Here is a 14,444-nt window from a genome sequence, read left to right as displayed (position 1 = left end):
TTTTGTTTGGGGTCAAAGAAATGTTTCATTTGGTTATGAAGTTTTTACACTTTTTTGATTACATGGAAGTAAAATTCAAAACCAGAAGTTGTTTGGAATTTAAAAAAAATCAAAACATTGAATTTAGAATGTCATAGAAAAATGTTTTAGATTTTTCAGAATTTTTATGACTGTAACAATTTGGCAAATTTGCCACAAATTCACCAGAAGGCTTTGGCTGTCCACATATGCGGTTGCAGTGAGAAAATTTTCAGGGAAATTTGTGCTTAAAGGTGGGAAGGTGCAAGTTGCTTTATTTTGTGCAACCTGTCTCTAGCCTGGTAAGAGTGCAAACCGATAAGTGCCTTCTGATTAAACACTGATTTGGGGAAGTTATTTTTTAATAAGTACTTTGGTTACCACCCTAAGGTTCACTCCCCATTGCTAAACAGTGTTCTCTGAGCTATTAATGAACCACTCTTCCTGCCTCGATTCCTAAACACAGGCAAACAAAGGGTGCATTTATTATAAATCTTTAGTTGCTTTCTATTTTATTGTCATAATTGATGTCTGTGTGATTCATGCACAATAGTTGATTCGGCGGGCCAGCTTATCAAACAATGTCTTCTCGGCAAAAAATTGTGAGAGTTTGGGGTACAGGGCGGACCTGCTACAGAGAGGTAAAAAATAAATGTGCCTTGTCTCCATTAGGATTCTAGAGCAAGGTTGCTAACTTGATGGAAAAATGACCTTTTTTGACAGTGAAGACATAGCCTGCAGCTATGAGTGCACACACCAGTCCTGCACTTGTGTTTGCTGATGTAAATAGGCATGCAAACGCTGCATTCATTTACATCAGTAGCTCTCAAAGTGTGGTCTGTGAACCACTAGTGGTCCATGACAGTCTTACTGGTGGGCCATGGGGTAGGGGCTCCCCTCCCCCGCAGCAGGGGGTCCACGCAGGCGCTTCAGCCCCACAGAACCCTACCCCTTGTAGGTTGGCTTCCCCGCTGAAGGAGGGAGCCCTGAGCCATGCAAGCTGGATCCAGCTCACCAGAGGAGGAAGCAGCTCTACATGCTGTTGCTTCCTTCTCCTGCAGCTGGGGAAATGGCAGAGCAGGAAACAGCTCACCAGGAAGTTTTTCCCCGCTGCTCCCATTGGCTGGAATCCAAGCCAAATCCCCACCCCCAACCTGCTCCTGCATTCAACCTCCCACCCCCAATCCTACCTTCCACCCAGACCCCCCGCCCTCAGCCTGCTCCTGCACTCAACCTCCCACCCGAATTCTACGCCCCACCCCCAGCTTGCACCCATTTTGGCATCATGGGTGGTTGATTGGTGGTCTGCAGAAAGGTTTTGTTGAGCAGGGTGGGCTACAGGCCACCAGGGCCGGTGGGAACCTATGGGGGTGGCAGGGCCAACTGGTCTGGTGGCAGGACCCCACAGCTGTGGTGGGTCTTGGGTTAAATGGTTCATGGGGTAAGTGCTGTCGTTTTCACATCCCTCATGAAAGGGATGGTCCTAGGAAAAGGGCAACAAGAAGTCAGCAAAATAGGCTGGTATTGAGTTAAAGTCTATGCAATAATTTAAATATCTTGAATCAGGGTTAAGGCATGATGGAAATGGGGCTCGGATGTTTGGAGCTGCATGAAGAACACTTGGTGTAAATAGAGCAAGTTGACCAGCATTCTTTGCAATAAGAATAAGCAAAGTGTAGAAGATCATAATTAGGCCAGACGCAATGTATGAGTCGTAATGATCTCAAATGAGGAAGACAGTACAACAGTTACTTCACAGTGCCAAAATGAGAATGCTAAGGTCATGGTCCTGGGGCAAGACAAGAGCTACCCAACAAAACAGTACACGTGATGCGGCTAGTTCCCATCACAGAAAAATTGACATGCCTGGGTTAGGTAAGACGACAAGATGTGGGTATGTTGGCCAGAGAGTACAAGAGCTAGTGGTAAAGGGACAAAGACCATGAGGAAGACCTAGAAAATGGTAGTTTGAGAGGGCAAAGGAAAGCTTGAAGAATGCTGGTGTCAAATGGGACAACACACTCAACAAGAACTCTGAGAGGAAGAACAAGAGCTGCTGACCTTGCTTGATGGGACAAAGAGAAGGCAAAGCAGAAAGGCAAGCTGGTACCACACTCATTATGCACATCAGGTTAGCTGCGAGGACTGGTTGAGTTGAACTAAAGGAATTTGATTCACTCTGTAAAGTAAGGTACAGTAATAGGCTAAATTTCGGTCTCACTGAAATACTGACAGCAGCGGAGTCAGGCTTGGCCCATAAAAAGCAAACAAGACAGTGAATCGGAGTAAAAATAGCAAGGTGTGCCACTGGCTGCTGGGGAAACACGCTGATTAAAAAAAACCCGTGGGTGACGTTTGGTGCCAGAAAAGGGATTGGAGTAAGAAATGATCACAGTGCGCCAAGGAGGTTGCAGAATGTGACTGTGTCGGGCCATTATGAGTTCAAGCAGCCAAGAGAATAATCCCTGAAATCAGAGTTTTATCAAAGCAACATAGATTTAAGGTTAACTGTCAAAACCCACAAAAACAGAAAGACATATAGGTGTGTTTAAAATGATCATATTTACACTACCAAGGACATACCTTGTATAATAATATTTGTCTCTAGCACCTTCAGTCAGTGTAAATTGAGTGTTTTTATTTTTAAGTTACCACTCCATGTAAATTTGTATAATAGTCTAATGGATATGAACACTTGTTAGGTTTTTTTTTCTCTTTCACAAAAATCTGTTGAGGTGCAGTAGGGACCGCAATGGGGTCATGGTATATGAGAGATGAATTACAGCAGTTTCCCCTCCCCCCATTTAATTTTAGAAATCTAGTCATCATGCCTCAGAACCTTAATCTCTCTCATGTGTTTTATGAAAACGTCCTGGCTTACTGCAGAGTTTTATTTGCTTTGGGCGTTGCATTCGCTTTTCTAGAATTAAGGAACGTGACATTATAAAATGCCCAGTTTATTTCACAACACACTGTTCTCTGACACTGCTGCTGTCAGTAGAAACCTGCAGCCTGATGTGATGGGAAATATCAGGATTCTGCAGATGAGGCGAATATAACTGTAGTTTATTTTAAAAGAAAACCCCAAAACATACCAAAGCCTCCTACGTCCTGCCGAGTAAAGGCATTAGCAAACCCTGACATGTCATCTTGAACATAATTGATACACCTGATAGTTACTGCTGTATTGTGCACTTGATCTGTTTGATGAATTGAGAAATGTGTATATCTTGCCATTCTGTGTACTTAGGTGTGACATTTTAAATATTTAGTTTAGTGGAATAGTGATAAGCCTCCCCTAATGGATGCATTTTGCTGTCTTTGCTAGAAACCACAATTCCAATTTGTGCAAAAGATATCGGTGACGATTTGAGGAAAGAGTTGGCTTTTCTTTCTGGTGAGTATAGTAAATGTTTCCATGTTTTCTGGGCAAAGTAATTCAATTCTCTGCATGAACTTATGTGCTGTTTGGCAAAAGGACACGATACGTAGGAGATTATTCAACAGGTAATCTCCAGTGCTACAAGAAAAATTGTTAATAAAACATTGCAGCAGTTTGAAAAATAGTCTTAGGTTTCTTTCTCAAGCTGTGGTACAAATTATTTCTGCTTTTTATCCGTTTAGAGCATTAACAAGTATGCTGCTTTGAAACTGAATATATTTCTCTAGGCCCATTTACAGGCATTAACCCTTTTCCCCCTGACTTCTTTGCTGTGACATCCAAAATTGGCTCACATAAAGATTAAGTGATGCATCTGAGGACAATTTTTTAGAGATGTGATTTTATAATCTTCAGCAACACACGAATGAAATATTTTAAAAACAAAATTTAAACTAAGGTTCCGTCGACTAACACAGTAAATTCAGAAACGGACAGTGTGTACCTGGGGTTGGCAAATGCCTGTTAAATGGTTTCATTACCACTGGAATGGCTCTCTCACAGCATCAGTGTTCTGCTAACAGGTCTGGTAGACCTTTTCGCGTTTAAGTGAACTAGATTCTCCCCCAGGGAAGCAGAGCCACAGAACAGGGATAGGGAGAAGCAGGTGGGTGAACATTAAGATCCAGTGGTGCCCCAAATACCTCTGTGTATTTTGCATATGGGTAAGGATGGTTCTGCTTCCCGAGGAAAGTTCCTACCTGAAGATAGGTGCTATGGAAAGCAGTATCCCTAATGTCCCATTTTCAGAAGTGACTTTTGGGTTTGTTGACACTGGAATCATAGAATCATAGAATACTAGGACTGGAAGGGACCTCAAGAGGTCATCGAGTCCAGTCCTCTGCCCTCATGGCAGGACCAAGTACTGACTAGACCATCCCTGATAGACATTTATCTAACCTGCTCTTAAATATCTCCAGAGATGGGGATTCCACAACCTCCCTGGGCAATTTATTCCAGTGTTTAACTACCTTGACAGTTAGGGACTTTTTCCTAATGTCCAACCTAAACCTCCCTTGCTGCAGTTTAAGCCCATTGCTTCTTGTTCTATCCTCAGAGGCCAAGATGAACATGTTTTCTCCCTCCTCCTTCCTGTGACACCCTTTTAGAAACCTGAAAATGGCTACATGTCCCCCCTCAATCTTCTCTTTTCCAAACTAAACAAACCCAATTCTTTCAGCCTTCCTTCATAGGTCATGTTTTCTAGACCTTTAATCATTCTTGTTGCTCTTCTCTGGACCCTCTCCTATTTCTCCACATCTTTCTTGAAATGTGGTGCCCAGAACTGGACACAATACTCCAACTGAGGCCTAACCAGTGCAGAGTAGAGCGGAAGAATGACTTCTCGTATCTTGCTCACAACACACCTGTTAATGCATCCCAGAATCATGTTTGCTTTTTTTGCAACAGCATCACACTGTTGACTCATATTTAACTTGTGGTCCACTATAATCCCTAGATCCCTTTCTGCCATACTCCTTCCTAGATAGTCACTTCCCATTCTGTAGGTGTGAAACGGATTGTTCCTTCCTAAGTGGAGCACTTCGCATTTCTCTTTATTAAACTTCATCCTGTTTACCTCAGACCATTTCTCCAATTTGTCCAGATCATTTTGACCTGGGTTAGCTGTCTCCGGTTTATGCGGCTTGGGCTGCTGGCTTAAAAGTTGCAGATTCAGGCTTGAACCTGGGACCCTTTTCCTCCCTCGGAGAATCCCAGAGTTTGGGCTTCAGTCTGGGCCTTAATGGCTGTACAGCAATTTTTCAGCTCCACAGCCCATGTTCTGCAAGCCCAAGCCAGCTTACCCAGTTGTGGGTGGCAAATTCCAGCCACAGGTGTTGAATTGCTGAGTAGGGATACCCTTAGAAAACAAACGCTCAGAAGTACCTCAAGGCTAGACTATTAAGGTAATTACGGTAATTAGGCGCCTACTGAGATTTTCAAAAGCAAGTAGGCTCTTATCTGCATCTTTAGGCACACAGGTGCCTGTAAAAACTAGATGCAAAGTGTTTTAGGAGCCCAACTCTCCTTGGCTCTCAGTGAGGTATAGGCTCCCAAGTGTCACCTTCTGAAAATAGGATCCAGGGCCTTTTGAAAATTGCACCCAAGAATGGATTAGAAAATATTGTCTTCCTGCAGAAAGTTAGTAAATTCTGTCCTTGTGTAGGCAGCTCATCATTTTCCCTAGTCCAGGAGTGAAGGACACCATGCCCTGGTCAGCCCCTTTTCCTCAGGGCTTTGTTCATTGGGGGGAACCCACCATCTTTCGCAAAAACCCAAGAATAAATATTGAACACAGATCCAACTCTTTCTTTGATGCAGGCTCTCCCTGCTTCCGGCAGGCCTCCCCCATCCTGCCTTGGAGTCACCCTGGCTCATGGTCTCCCACAGGAACCAGCCTGCTTACTGTAGCTCTTCACCTTGACTGAGCACTTTACCTAACCACTGGCTTGGATTATCCCCTCTACCTGGCCCATGCACCTAGCCTTCAAAGGGGTGTGAAACAGTGCTGGCTGGCCTCTGGCCTTCCGAAGGGCAGACCTCCTCCCACCACCTCTCCCCATTACACCCTGCTCTGCTGAATTCCACAGAATGGTTCCCAAACCCAATGGAAGGTGTATGACTTTCTCTTCAATGCACACACGGAGCTTTAGGATTGGGCCACCCAAGATTTTCTCTCTCATGCTTCCGCATAGCAGGACAGAACTATTTGTTCTCACCAGCTGGGGTCAGGGACAACCTGTCGGCATTGTAGTGAGCAGACGCCCTTACGACAAAATCCTGTCCAGCGTTGCACAAGTGCAGTGATGAAATAGGGGGAGAAACGATCCCAAGATTCTCTCTTTTCCCCATCCCCACAGTGCATTGGGCAGGAGTTTCCAAGGGCAGGCTCATGACATTGAGGCCCAGCAAGTCCCCTGGCACCCATGAATGATACCAATTGTAGGCAACAGAGGCTAAGATGAGCAGCAACAAATGTTGCATAGTGTTTCTTCAGATCCTCCATGGCCCAAATTAGCCTGCCCAATATCTGTAGGGTGTGTCTGGGACCTTTAGGCTGTGTCTAGACTGCAGGGTTTTTTCGAAAAAAAGTAGCCTTTTTTCGAAAAAACTTCACCTGTGTCTAGACTACAGCCGCGTTCTTTCAAAATTAAATCGAAAGAACGCGGCTTTTCTTTCGATGGCGGTACTCCTCATTTCACGAGGAAGAACGCCTTTTTTCGAAAGTGCTCTTTCGAAAAAAGGCGTTCTTGAATGCAAACAGGGCTTTTTCGAAAGAGAGCATCCAGACTGCCTGGGTGCTCTCTTTCGAAAAAGTGGATCACTTTTTCGAAAGAAGAGACTGCAGTCTTCTTTTTCGAAAGAAGCTTTTTCAAAAGTATCTTTCAAAAAAGCCTCTTTCGAAAGAGGCTTGCAGTCTAGACATAGCCTTAGTATGGGCAGAACCTGCTTTACTTTCTCCTGCCCCATCTACAAAGCTCCAAAGGGTAGGATTTTGCCGTTGGTCTGTAAAGACATGTCTATGCTCCCCTTATTTCGAAATAACAAGGTGAGCGTCCACACAGCAAGCCCGTTATTTTGAAATAATTTTGAAATAACGGGCTTGCTGTAGTGAAATAATAACCCCTCATTCTATGAGGAATAATGCCTATTTTGAAATTGGGTTAGTGTGGATGCTCAGCTGCTGTTATTTTAAATAACTACTTCCCAGATTCATTCAAAGTAATTACTCCCCAGTGCTTCCTGGGACACTAAGTTGAGGTAGAACATCCACATTAAGGGAACCTGCCTCAGACTACTTTCAAGGCTTCTCTGTCGTGTGGATGTGCTATTTCGAAATAGTTAATTTGGAAGTTATTGTTTCAAAATAACTTTGTAGTGTAGACATAGCCTAAATGTTGAAGAACGTGGATTACTTATGAGGTGCCTCCTGGACCAGTTGTGTGTTTTTGTTTCAAATTGTGCATGTGGGGGACTTTTACAGCTGGGCGTGGCTTCTAGACAAACGATACAGAGAAGCACTGTGTTCTGTCACTTGTAGGTGGCCGAGGGAAAGATAATGGTTGGATCATCACATTTCCTGAAAACTCCCATTTCAATGAAGCATCGGAGGAGGTCCTGAGGAAAATCTTAACTTACTTAACTGCGGTCCCAAGGTATGGTGCTGCCTTCCAGCTTTGGTGTTGTGATGGCAAAGGCGCCAACTGGATGTGGTGTCGGGCATGGGAGTTGTAGGACAATGCTGTGAATAGAGCTAGCAAAGGACGAAAGGCTTGGGGTGTTGCTCCAGAATGTTCCGGTAGTATTTCTTATACCAGTGACTACGTAATACAAAGAAGAGTTTTGCTGGTTTCATAAATCTCGCTGATGACCATATTAATTCATGAAATCGCTTGGCTTAACCTTCGATAGGTGTCAGCACTTGGAAATGATTTGCCCCGAAAAGTCATTTGGGTCATATTTGCACGTGTAAGTGGAGTGTGTGTTAATTTGGAAAAAGACAGATACATGCTGAGAAGTAAAATAATGAAAGGAACACAGCAGTGTGGTTTAGTATAGGTTGTACCTCCTGGAGCCAGCACCCTTGGGGCCTGACTGGTCTCAAACCAGGGAATCTGCTGTATCCAGGGAGTCAATGCTGGTGAATGCTGCAGGGCTCTGTTCTGGTGGCAGCAGAGGAGCTGGCATTGACTAAGTGCAGTCTGGGAGTGGGGGCACTTGGGGGAAGAGAGGAAGTGGCTGCAGAGCCCCAGGATTGCAGTCCCGTGGAAGCTTATGGCCACCAGACTGCACTCCCAGCTGAGCGGGATACTGGGTGATGCTTACCGGGTAACTGATTAACCAGTTACCCAATCATATCCCTAACTAGAATACTATTCAGTTATCTATTTAGGTTGGATTGTGAAAGGAATTTGAGGAAGTTCTTAGGCTCCGTTGCAAATTCCAGCTCCAGAGAAATGTGGATTTGCAAGGAATTTTCCAAACGGCACACACAGCCCACTCCAGTGCACAATAAAATTCCCAATTAAAGAGGAGCAACTGTGTGTGCTTCTAATGTCAAGCTTGCTGACAAACAATAGTGAGGTAGGGTTACCGAGTTTCTTTCTGGAACCAACTATAGAAAATAGATTCAAATGGAATGTTAGTGTTTCTGAAAGGTGCCACAGAGGTATTGTGTTTTCGGTATTTATGATAACTTTGGGGTTTTTTTTCTGGGACTTAAATGGTTTGCTCTCAAAATGTTACCTAGCTACCTGGTATTTTCTTTTCCCGTAGTCAACATGAATCTGACACACAGTTTATCCTAATCCTGGACCGAAGATTGGATACATGGACGTCTGTCAAAATGACTCTCCAAAGAATAGCAGTGAGCCTTTTTTATTGTTAAATGTTTTGTTAAGGTAGTGAGTCGTCAGATACGTTCTTTCAGATTTTGAAAACACCAGTAGCCCAGAGCTATGAGCTCTCTGTTAAAGTATGTCTATGGTCTTTTCACCACAGTAAATGCAGAGATTATGTCCATAATTTGTATGCGTATTTTAGCTCTTTGGGCATCTGATCGATCACTTGCCTATGTTCGTGCAAGTTAGTCTCACAGCTGTGTACGCATTTTTGTTCCCTGCTCTGGGCATTAACTTTAGCTAATATATCTCCACATAGTCTGTGTGTCTAGAGGTTCTGATTTTTAGCAGCAGGTGATTATTTTACCCTTAACTGGGCAACATTTTATTTACTGCAAAATAGCCTTCAATACAGTTCTTCCTTAATTTTTAGACAGAAAAAAACGTAAAAAACTATTTTGAAGGTTTTGTGTGCGTGCACACATATGTAGCTGTACATTGTATCCAAAGCGGTACAGGGATTGGGACCCAATGCTCACAGTAGATGCATTTCTTAGTCCTCCATGGATTACCCTCAGAAACAACTACAGGTTGAATCTCTGTGGTCTGGGACTCTCTGGTCTGGTAGGACCATGGATGTTGCTGGAACAAAGAGCTCCAGCCCCAGCCACTGGAGGGCCAGTGGCCTGGGAGCAAGAAGTCCAGCCAGCAGTCAGTACTGGCAACTGGAGCAGGGCTGGGTGCGGAGCCCTGCCAGCCAAGAGTGGAGCTCCACTGACGGAAGGCGTGGAACCATCCAGGGGGCAGAGAAACCTCTGCAGGCAGGATGTGGAGCCACCGTCAGCCGGGGTCAGGAAGCCCCACTGGCCAGTGTGGGGTGGCAGCTGAGAATGGAGCCCTGCCTCCAGCCCAGGGCAGTGCAGTGGCTGGGCCATTCAGGTCCCCAGGGTACCGGAGCAGGGAGGTCCAACCTGAACTAAGAATATCTAGTGACGGACATATTCTGTTCTGGGTGCTTTCTGGTTCTTCTAGATGACTTGTACTGCTCTCTGTGGGTGTGCAGAGACCTACTATCCAGCTAAGATCCAGATCTCCTTCTCTGTGCTTTTCTCCTTCTCGGCAGAAACAAAGGAAACCGTTGCCATATAAAGCACGTGGGTACAGATAGATGTATATAAAATGTCTCTCTTAATTAACTAGAGCAGATGCACCATCAGATGCTGAACAAATCTCTCAAGTAACACTCCCCCCACACTAGTCAACAGTACAGAGTCTTTTGCAAAATTTAAATGCGGTCTAAAAGTGTTACACTGGTATATATATAAAAATCACTTTACTAATGAATGGAGGCTGTACGAAAGAGCTGGCTGTGAAAGCCCAGATCTACACTGACTTTGGTACAGTGGAAGGTGAAAAGAAATATTCTGAAAATGTCACGGTCGTCATCCTCGTCTCCTTCGGTAACACAAATAAGCACTTCAGAGGAAGAGTTGGATACACACACCCAGCTGCTGGAGAATGAGGCCAAGAGAGTTTATCATGAACAGGATATAAGTTAGCCACATGGTACAGAAATCTTGTTTGGCTCGCTGATGTCCCATCAGTCAGATCTAAAGCATTAACTGGCTGTTGCTGAATGTGGCATTAAGGACATTTTTTTGATAGGCATGCAGTGGTGGTAAATATATTTTTGAGTAGTTAAAATAAGTCATGTCTGTCAGGACTGAGTCCTACTGTCTTCATGCAGGCAGTGCCTGCATTTTGCATTGATCCCAATGGGAGCATTTTCTGATTCGGCACTGGCCCTGGAATAGCATTTTCCATTTAAATTGTCTGAAACCATTTTTTTAGAATGAGCTCGAATACAAGCTTATCATGATTTAGCTTTCATAAAAGTGTCTGCCCTTTACATTTTGTTTTAGATGGTACTTCCACATGTGATTGCATGAGATATGCTCAGAGTGTTTCTTTCTGCAGCTAAAGCCGGATGTGGTTTTCTCACTGTATATCTGAGCAGTGTCATGTGAAAACAATACGGAGGCACCCCCTGCAGCTAAGAATGAAAGACAGAAAAATCTGTGCACCTAAAGTGCTAAGACTTGGATGTCCTGCCTGTAGAAAGACTGTAGTAGAATCAGCGTGGTAGCCGTTTTAAGTCTGTAACTTTAAAAACAACTTTTTTTAAAAAATGAGTAGTCCTGTGGCACCTTAGAGACTAACAAATATATATATATATATATATAGCATCATGAACTTTTGTGGGCAAAACCCACTTCCTCAGATGAGATGATCTTGAGTGGGGGGAGAAAAAGGGGGAGACCCTCAGTATAAGAAGAGAGAAAAGAAAAAAAATCACCTGTGAATTGTAGTCCTGGTGCTAATGAGGATAACCAGCCCCACATGCCACAGGACTGCTTTTTTTTTTAAGTTGATTTTTTTAGTAGGATCAGACTGTAAGAGGCCTCTGACAGGTCCATAAAGTAGCAAATAAACTAACTAGTTTTACAATGACGCTTGATAAGTTTATGAATGTGACTGTGACAGGGTTGTCTGTGGTAGCAGGGATCCCCAAGGCCCACGCCAGCATTATAGTCTTGTATTCCTGTGCAATACTTTACTCCCCTTTGGGGGGGGGGGGGAGGTGCGGGTGTGTGTTGAAATGGGGGAGGGAGAAGAGAAGGGAGAATAGAGACTTGAATTATTGTTCAAATAATCAGTCATAGTATTTGGGCTTGCCCATAATTTGGATTCAGACATTTTCTGTTCTCTGAGATGATGAAGTAAATAATGATCAGATGAGCTGAATTCAAAAATCAATAAGGCCTAATTTTTATTAAATGTGCATGTGCAAAAATCTGGCTTCAATTGCAGATCAGCCCAGGTATAGAGTGGTGACGTGGGGGAGGTCATATCTTTTACTGGACCAATGTCTGTGGGTGAGAGAGAGAGGCCTTCCAGTTTAGTAGCAGTGGCGGTGGGCATAATAGGGAAGGCAGTGCATTCTCAAATTGTCAGCCTGGCCTCACCCAGACTGTGTCCCCAGAATGCCTACTGTAGGTGTACTGGGGCGGAGTGCTGCTGCCCCCAAGCGCCCGCCCTCCACGTGCTCCAGGACAGGGAAGGCTGGGACTGCAGGTGCGTGCCCTCCACGTGCTCTGGGGCTGGAGTCTCGCCCATGGGGGCGGGCCTAGCCCAGCCCTATCTGCCCCCACCCCCATGCTGAGTGACCTGAGGCAGAGCTCTGTGTAGGGCCCAAAGCTTGTCTCCCCCACAGAAGCAGCTGGCCCAGTAAAGGTGGCATCTCAGCCAGGTCCCCCCTGCATTTGCAGACATGGGCCACGCCCGTACACACCTGAGCCATCCAATTAGAAAGCCAGGCCCGCCCTGGCAGTCCTAGGGCTTAGCGTTGTGCGGTGCTTCGCTTTCCCCGTTGCACAATGACGCCTGCCATTTCCCAATACAGGTTTCAGCCCCCGCGCCTGGAGAAACACTTTGCAGCGGGGGGGGGGGGAAGGACGGAGATTTTGCTTTCCCCCAAAGACCCCCCCCTAAACGCGCGGGGCCTGACGCCGGGCAGATTTTCGGCATTCCACCTTAACTAGACACACCGAGCCCTTCTCACCAATACGGAGGGAGCAGCCCGGAGTCAATCGCCGTCCCTGCGCGCCGGGTGCATGGCCGATCTGCAGCCGGGCGCCGGCGGAGCCCCCCCGCTTTGCGGCGGGATGAGGCGTGGGGGGCGATAGGGGCGGGGAGCCCGAGTGCAGGGCAGCGTGGCTGGAGGCCGGTCGCTTGGGCTTTCTCCAGCCCTCCCGAGAAGCGGATCCTGCCCCCCCCCCCCCATGCCGGGCTCTTGCGGGGGGGAGCGGAGATGGCCGAGGGGAGCTCCGCCGCAGGCATGCGGAGGCTCCGGAGGAATGCGGTAAGCGCTCCCTGCCTGCAGTCCTAGCGCACCGCCCTGCGCTTGCATGCGGCCAGCTCCCTGCGCCGTGCCTGGCTGGCCCGAAAGCGCCAGGGGCATGGGAACACCGTCAGGTGATTTCCCTCCCCGAAGTATTTTTAGCAGCGTCGCCTGGAGCAGGAGGCTGCTGAAATCTCTCCTGCAGCGTCGCCCTGCGCGCTGAGAGGAAGTGACAATGAGCGGTGGTAGCCAGCGATTCTGTATGTGCGCCGGGCACTGCGCGTCCCTGGGAGAAAGGCCTTCTGGAGAACATGCCATCCTGCGGGTGGACCAGCCGCTGTGCAAGGAGCAGCGTGTGCGGTTAGCTGGGCAAGCCAGCTCAGAGAGTAAACTAAAGCTACCCAAGCAGGGGGCAGGGTGGTGAGCTTCAGCAGCACTAGAAGCTCCAGCAGTCTCCTGAGGTTGTTTGACTTTGCTCTCCAAGGAGAGAAGAAAGTCACTAACTTTGGAGTCTGCATATTGATCCGTTCTCTGTGTCCAGGATCAAACTTATTCCTGGGTTTTTCTTTCCCCTTGGCCTGGTCTCTCTTCCTGGAAGTCCCAGGAAAGGGTTATCTGTTGTGTGGGAAAATGGACTTTTAAATGTAATTCCTAGAAAAGATGTTAAATGCTTGTAGAGCATAAAATGAAGTAAGTAGAGAATAGCCATGTTTCTTCCATCCTATGTGACCTGTGATGTCTTAATGTGATCACAAACCAATGTATGTTGAGGGTAATAAGATGCTTCACTTGTTAAAAGTGGTTTGCTGGATTGCCCCTTATGGGCATACCTTTTTATGTCCCTAGAACGTGAAGATCATTTTTTTTTTCAAAACACCAATTGTTTTGCTAGTAAACTGGAAAACGCTATTAGAATATTAGCAGCTGGTTGATAATTTAAATTGTGCATGTAACTTTAAGTTCTTTTCTAACATATTATAGAGAACATTAGAGGCTGGGGAGAAGAGTTAAATATGAAGGGTATTTGAGTCTTTTTTGCCAGGTTTCATCAAGCAACTATGATTCTCTTTGGTGCAATAAATGGTAGGATAGGAAGTTGGGTTGGGAGAAGACATTTCCTTTTTGGAACATAGGGTGTGAAAGTTCCTGATCTGTTCTTTGTAGCATGACACATTTTCTTGCCTTAGCTAATATTAGAGTTCAGCTCACCTCCATTAAGGTACAGAGAAGTTCAATGATTGTACAGGGCTAGGAATTGGTTTTAGTCCTGTCAGAAATGTAAACTTTGAATAATTATTAAACAGTTTGATTTTTAAGTTTTTTCTTTATTTTTATGTATCATTTTCCCCCTTTGGTTAATATGATACCTTTTGGCTGGGAGCACACTTAAAGCAAGGGGTTTTTTTCCATACGTAATGTATACTAGATATAGATCTGCAAAAGGTATATTTCTTCCTCAAGTACATATCACCTTTTTGCTCTTCAGAAAGGGGTGACCTTGATCTTACATTGGTAAGATCATCTTTCATGCAAGAAAACCTTAAAATGCTTTTTAAACAATAGGTATCCTATTTCCCATTCTGGAAATGCAGCTACCTGTGGGGTGAAATGTGATACATGTTTAACAGCAAACAGATCCTTTTACATAAGTTTAGGATACAACAGTAAAAATACCATATCAGTCCGGAATTTGCTCATAGACCAGATGTGATAGACTGGAATATATCTGTCAGATTATGAACTC

The 14,444-nt window shown here is 45.3% G+C and overlaps 1 protein-coding gene across 3 annotated transcripts in view; it reads left to right on the top strand.

The window, feature by feature from the left end:
- MCF2 (MCF.2 cell line derived transforming sequence) overlaps window positions 1–14,444 on the top strand; it is a 128,692-nt gene that overhangs the window by 23,481 nt on the left and 90,767 nt on the right. For 2 of the 3 annotated variants that reach the window (XM_075941058.1, XM_075941057.1), the window contains exons 2-4: window positions 3,347–3,415; window positions 7,500–7,614; window positions 8,735–8,825. In XM_075941058.1, coding sequence (XP_075797173.1) covers window positions 3,347–3,415; window positions 7,500–7,614; window positions 8,735–8,825 — 275 coding nt within the window. Of the gene's footprint in view, window positions 1–3,346; window positions 3,416–7,499; window positions 7,615–8,734; window positions 8,826–12,426; window positions 12,722–14,444 lie in introns of those variants that run through there. The other variant, XM_075941059.1, reaches the window with a different exon arrangement.

This window comes from Pelodiscus sinensis, chromosome 13 (assembly GCF_049634645.1).
Source record: "Pelodiscus sinensis isolate JC-2024 chromosome 13, ASM4963464v1, whole genome shotgun sequence".
Lineage (NCBI taxonomy): Eukaryota > Metazoa > Chordata > Testudines > Trionychidae > Pelodiscus > Pelodiscus sinensis.
This window is presented reverse-complemented; position numbering and strand designations above follow the sequence as displayed.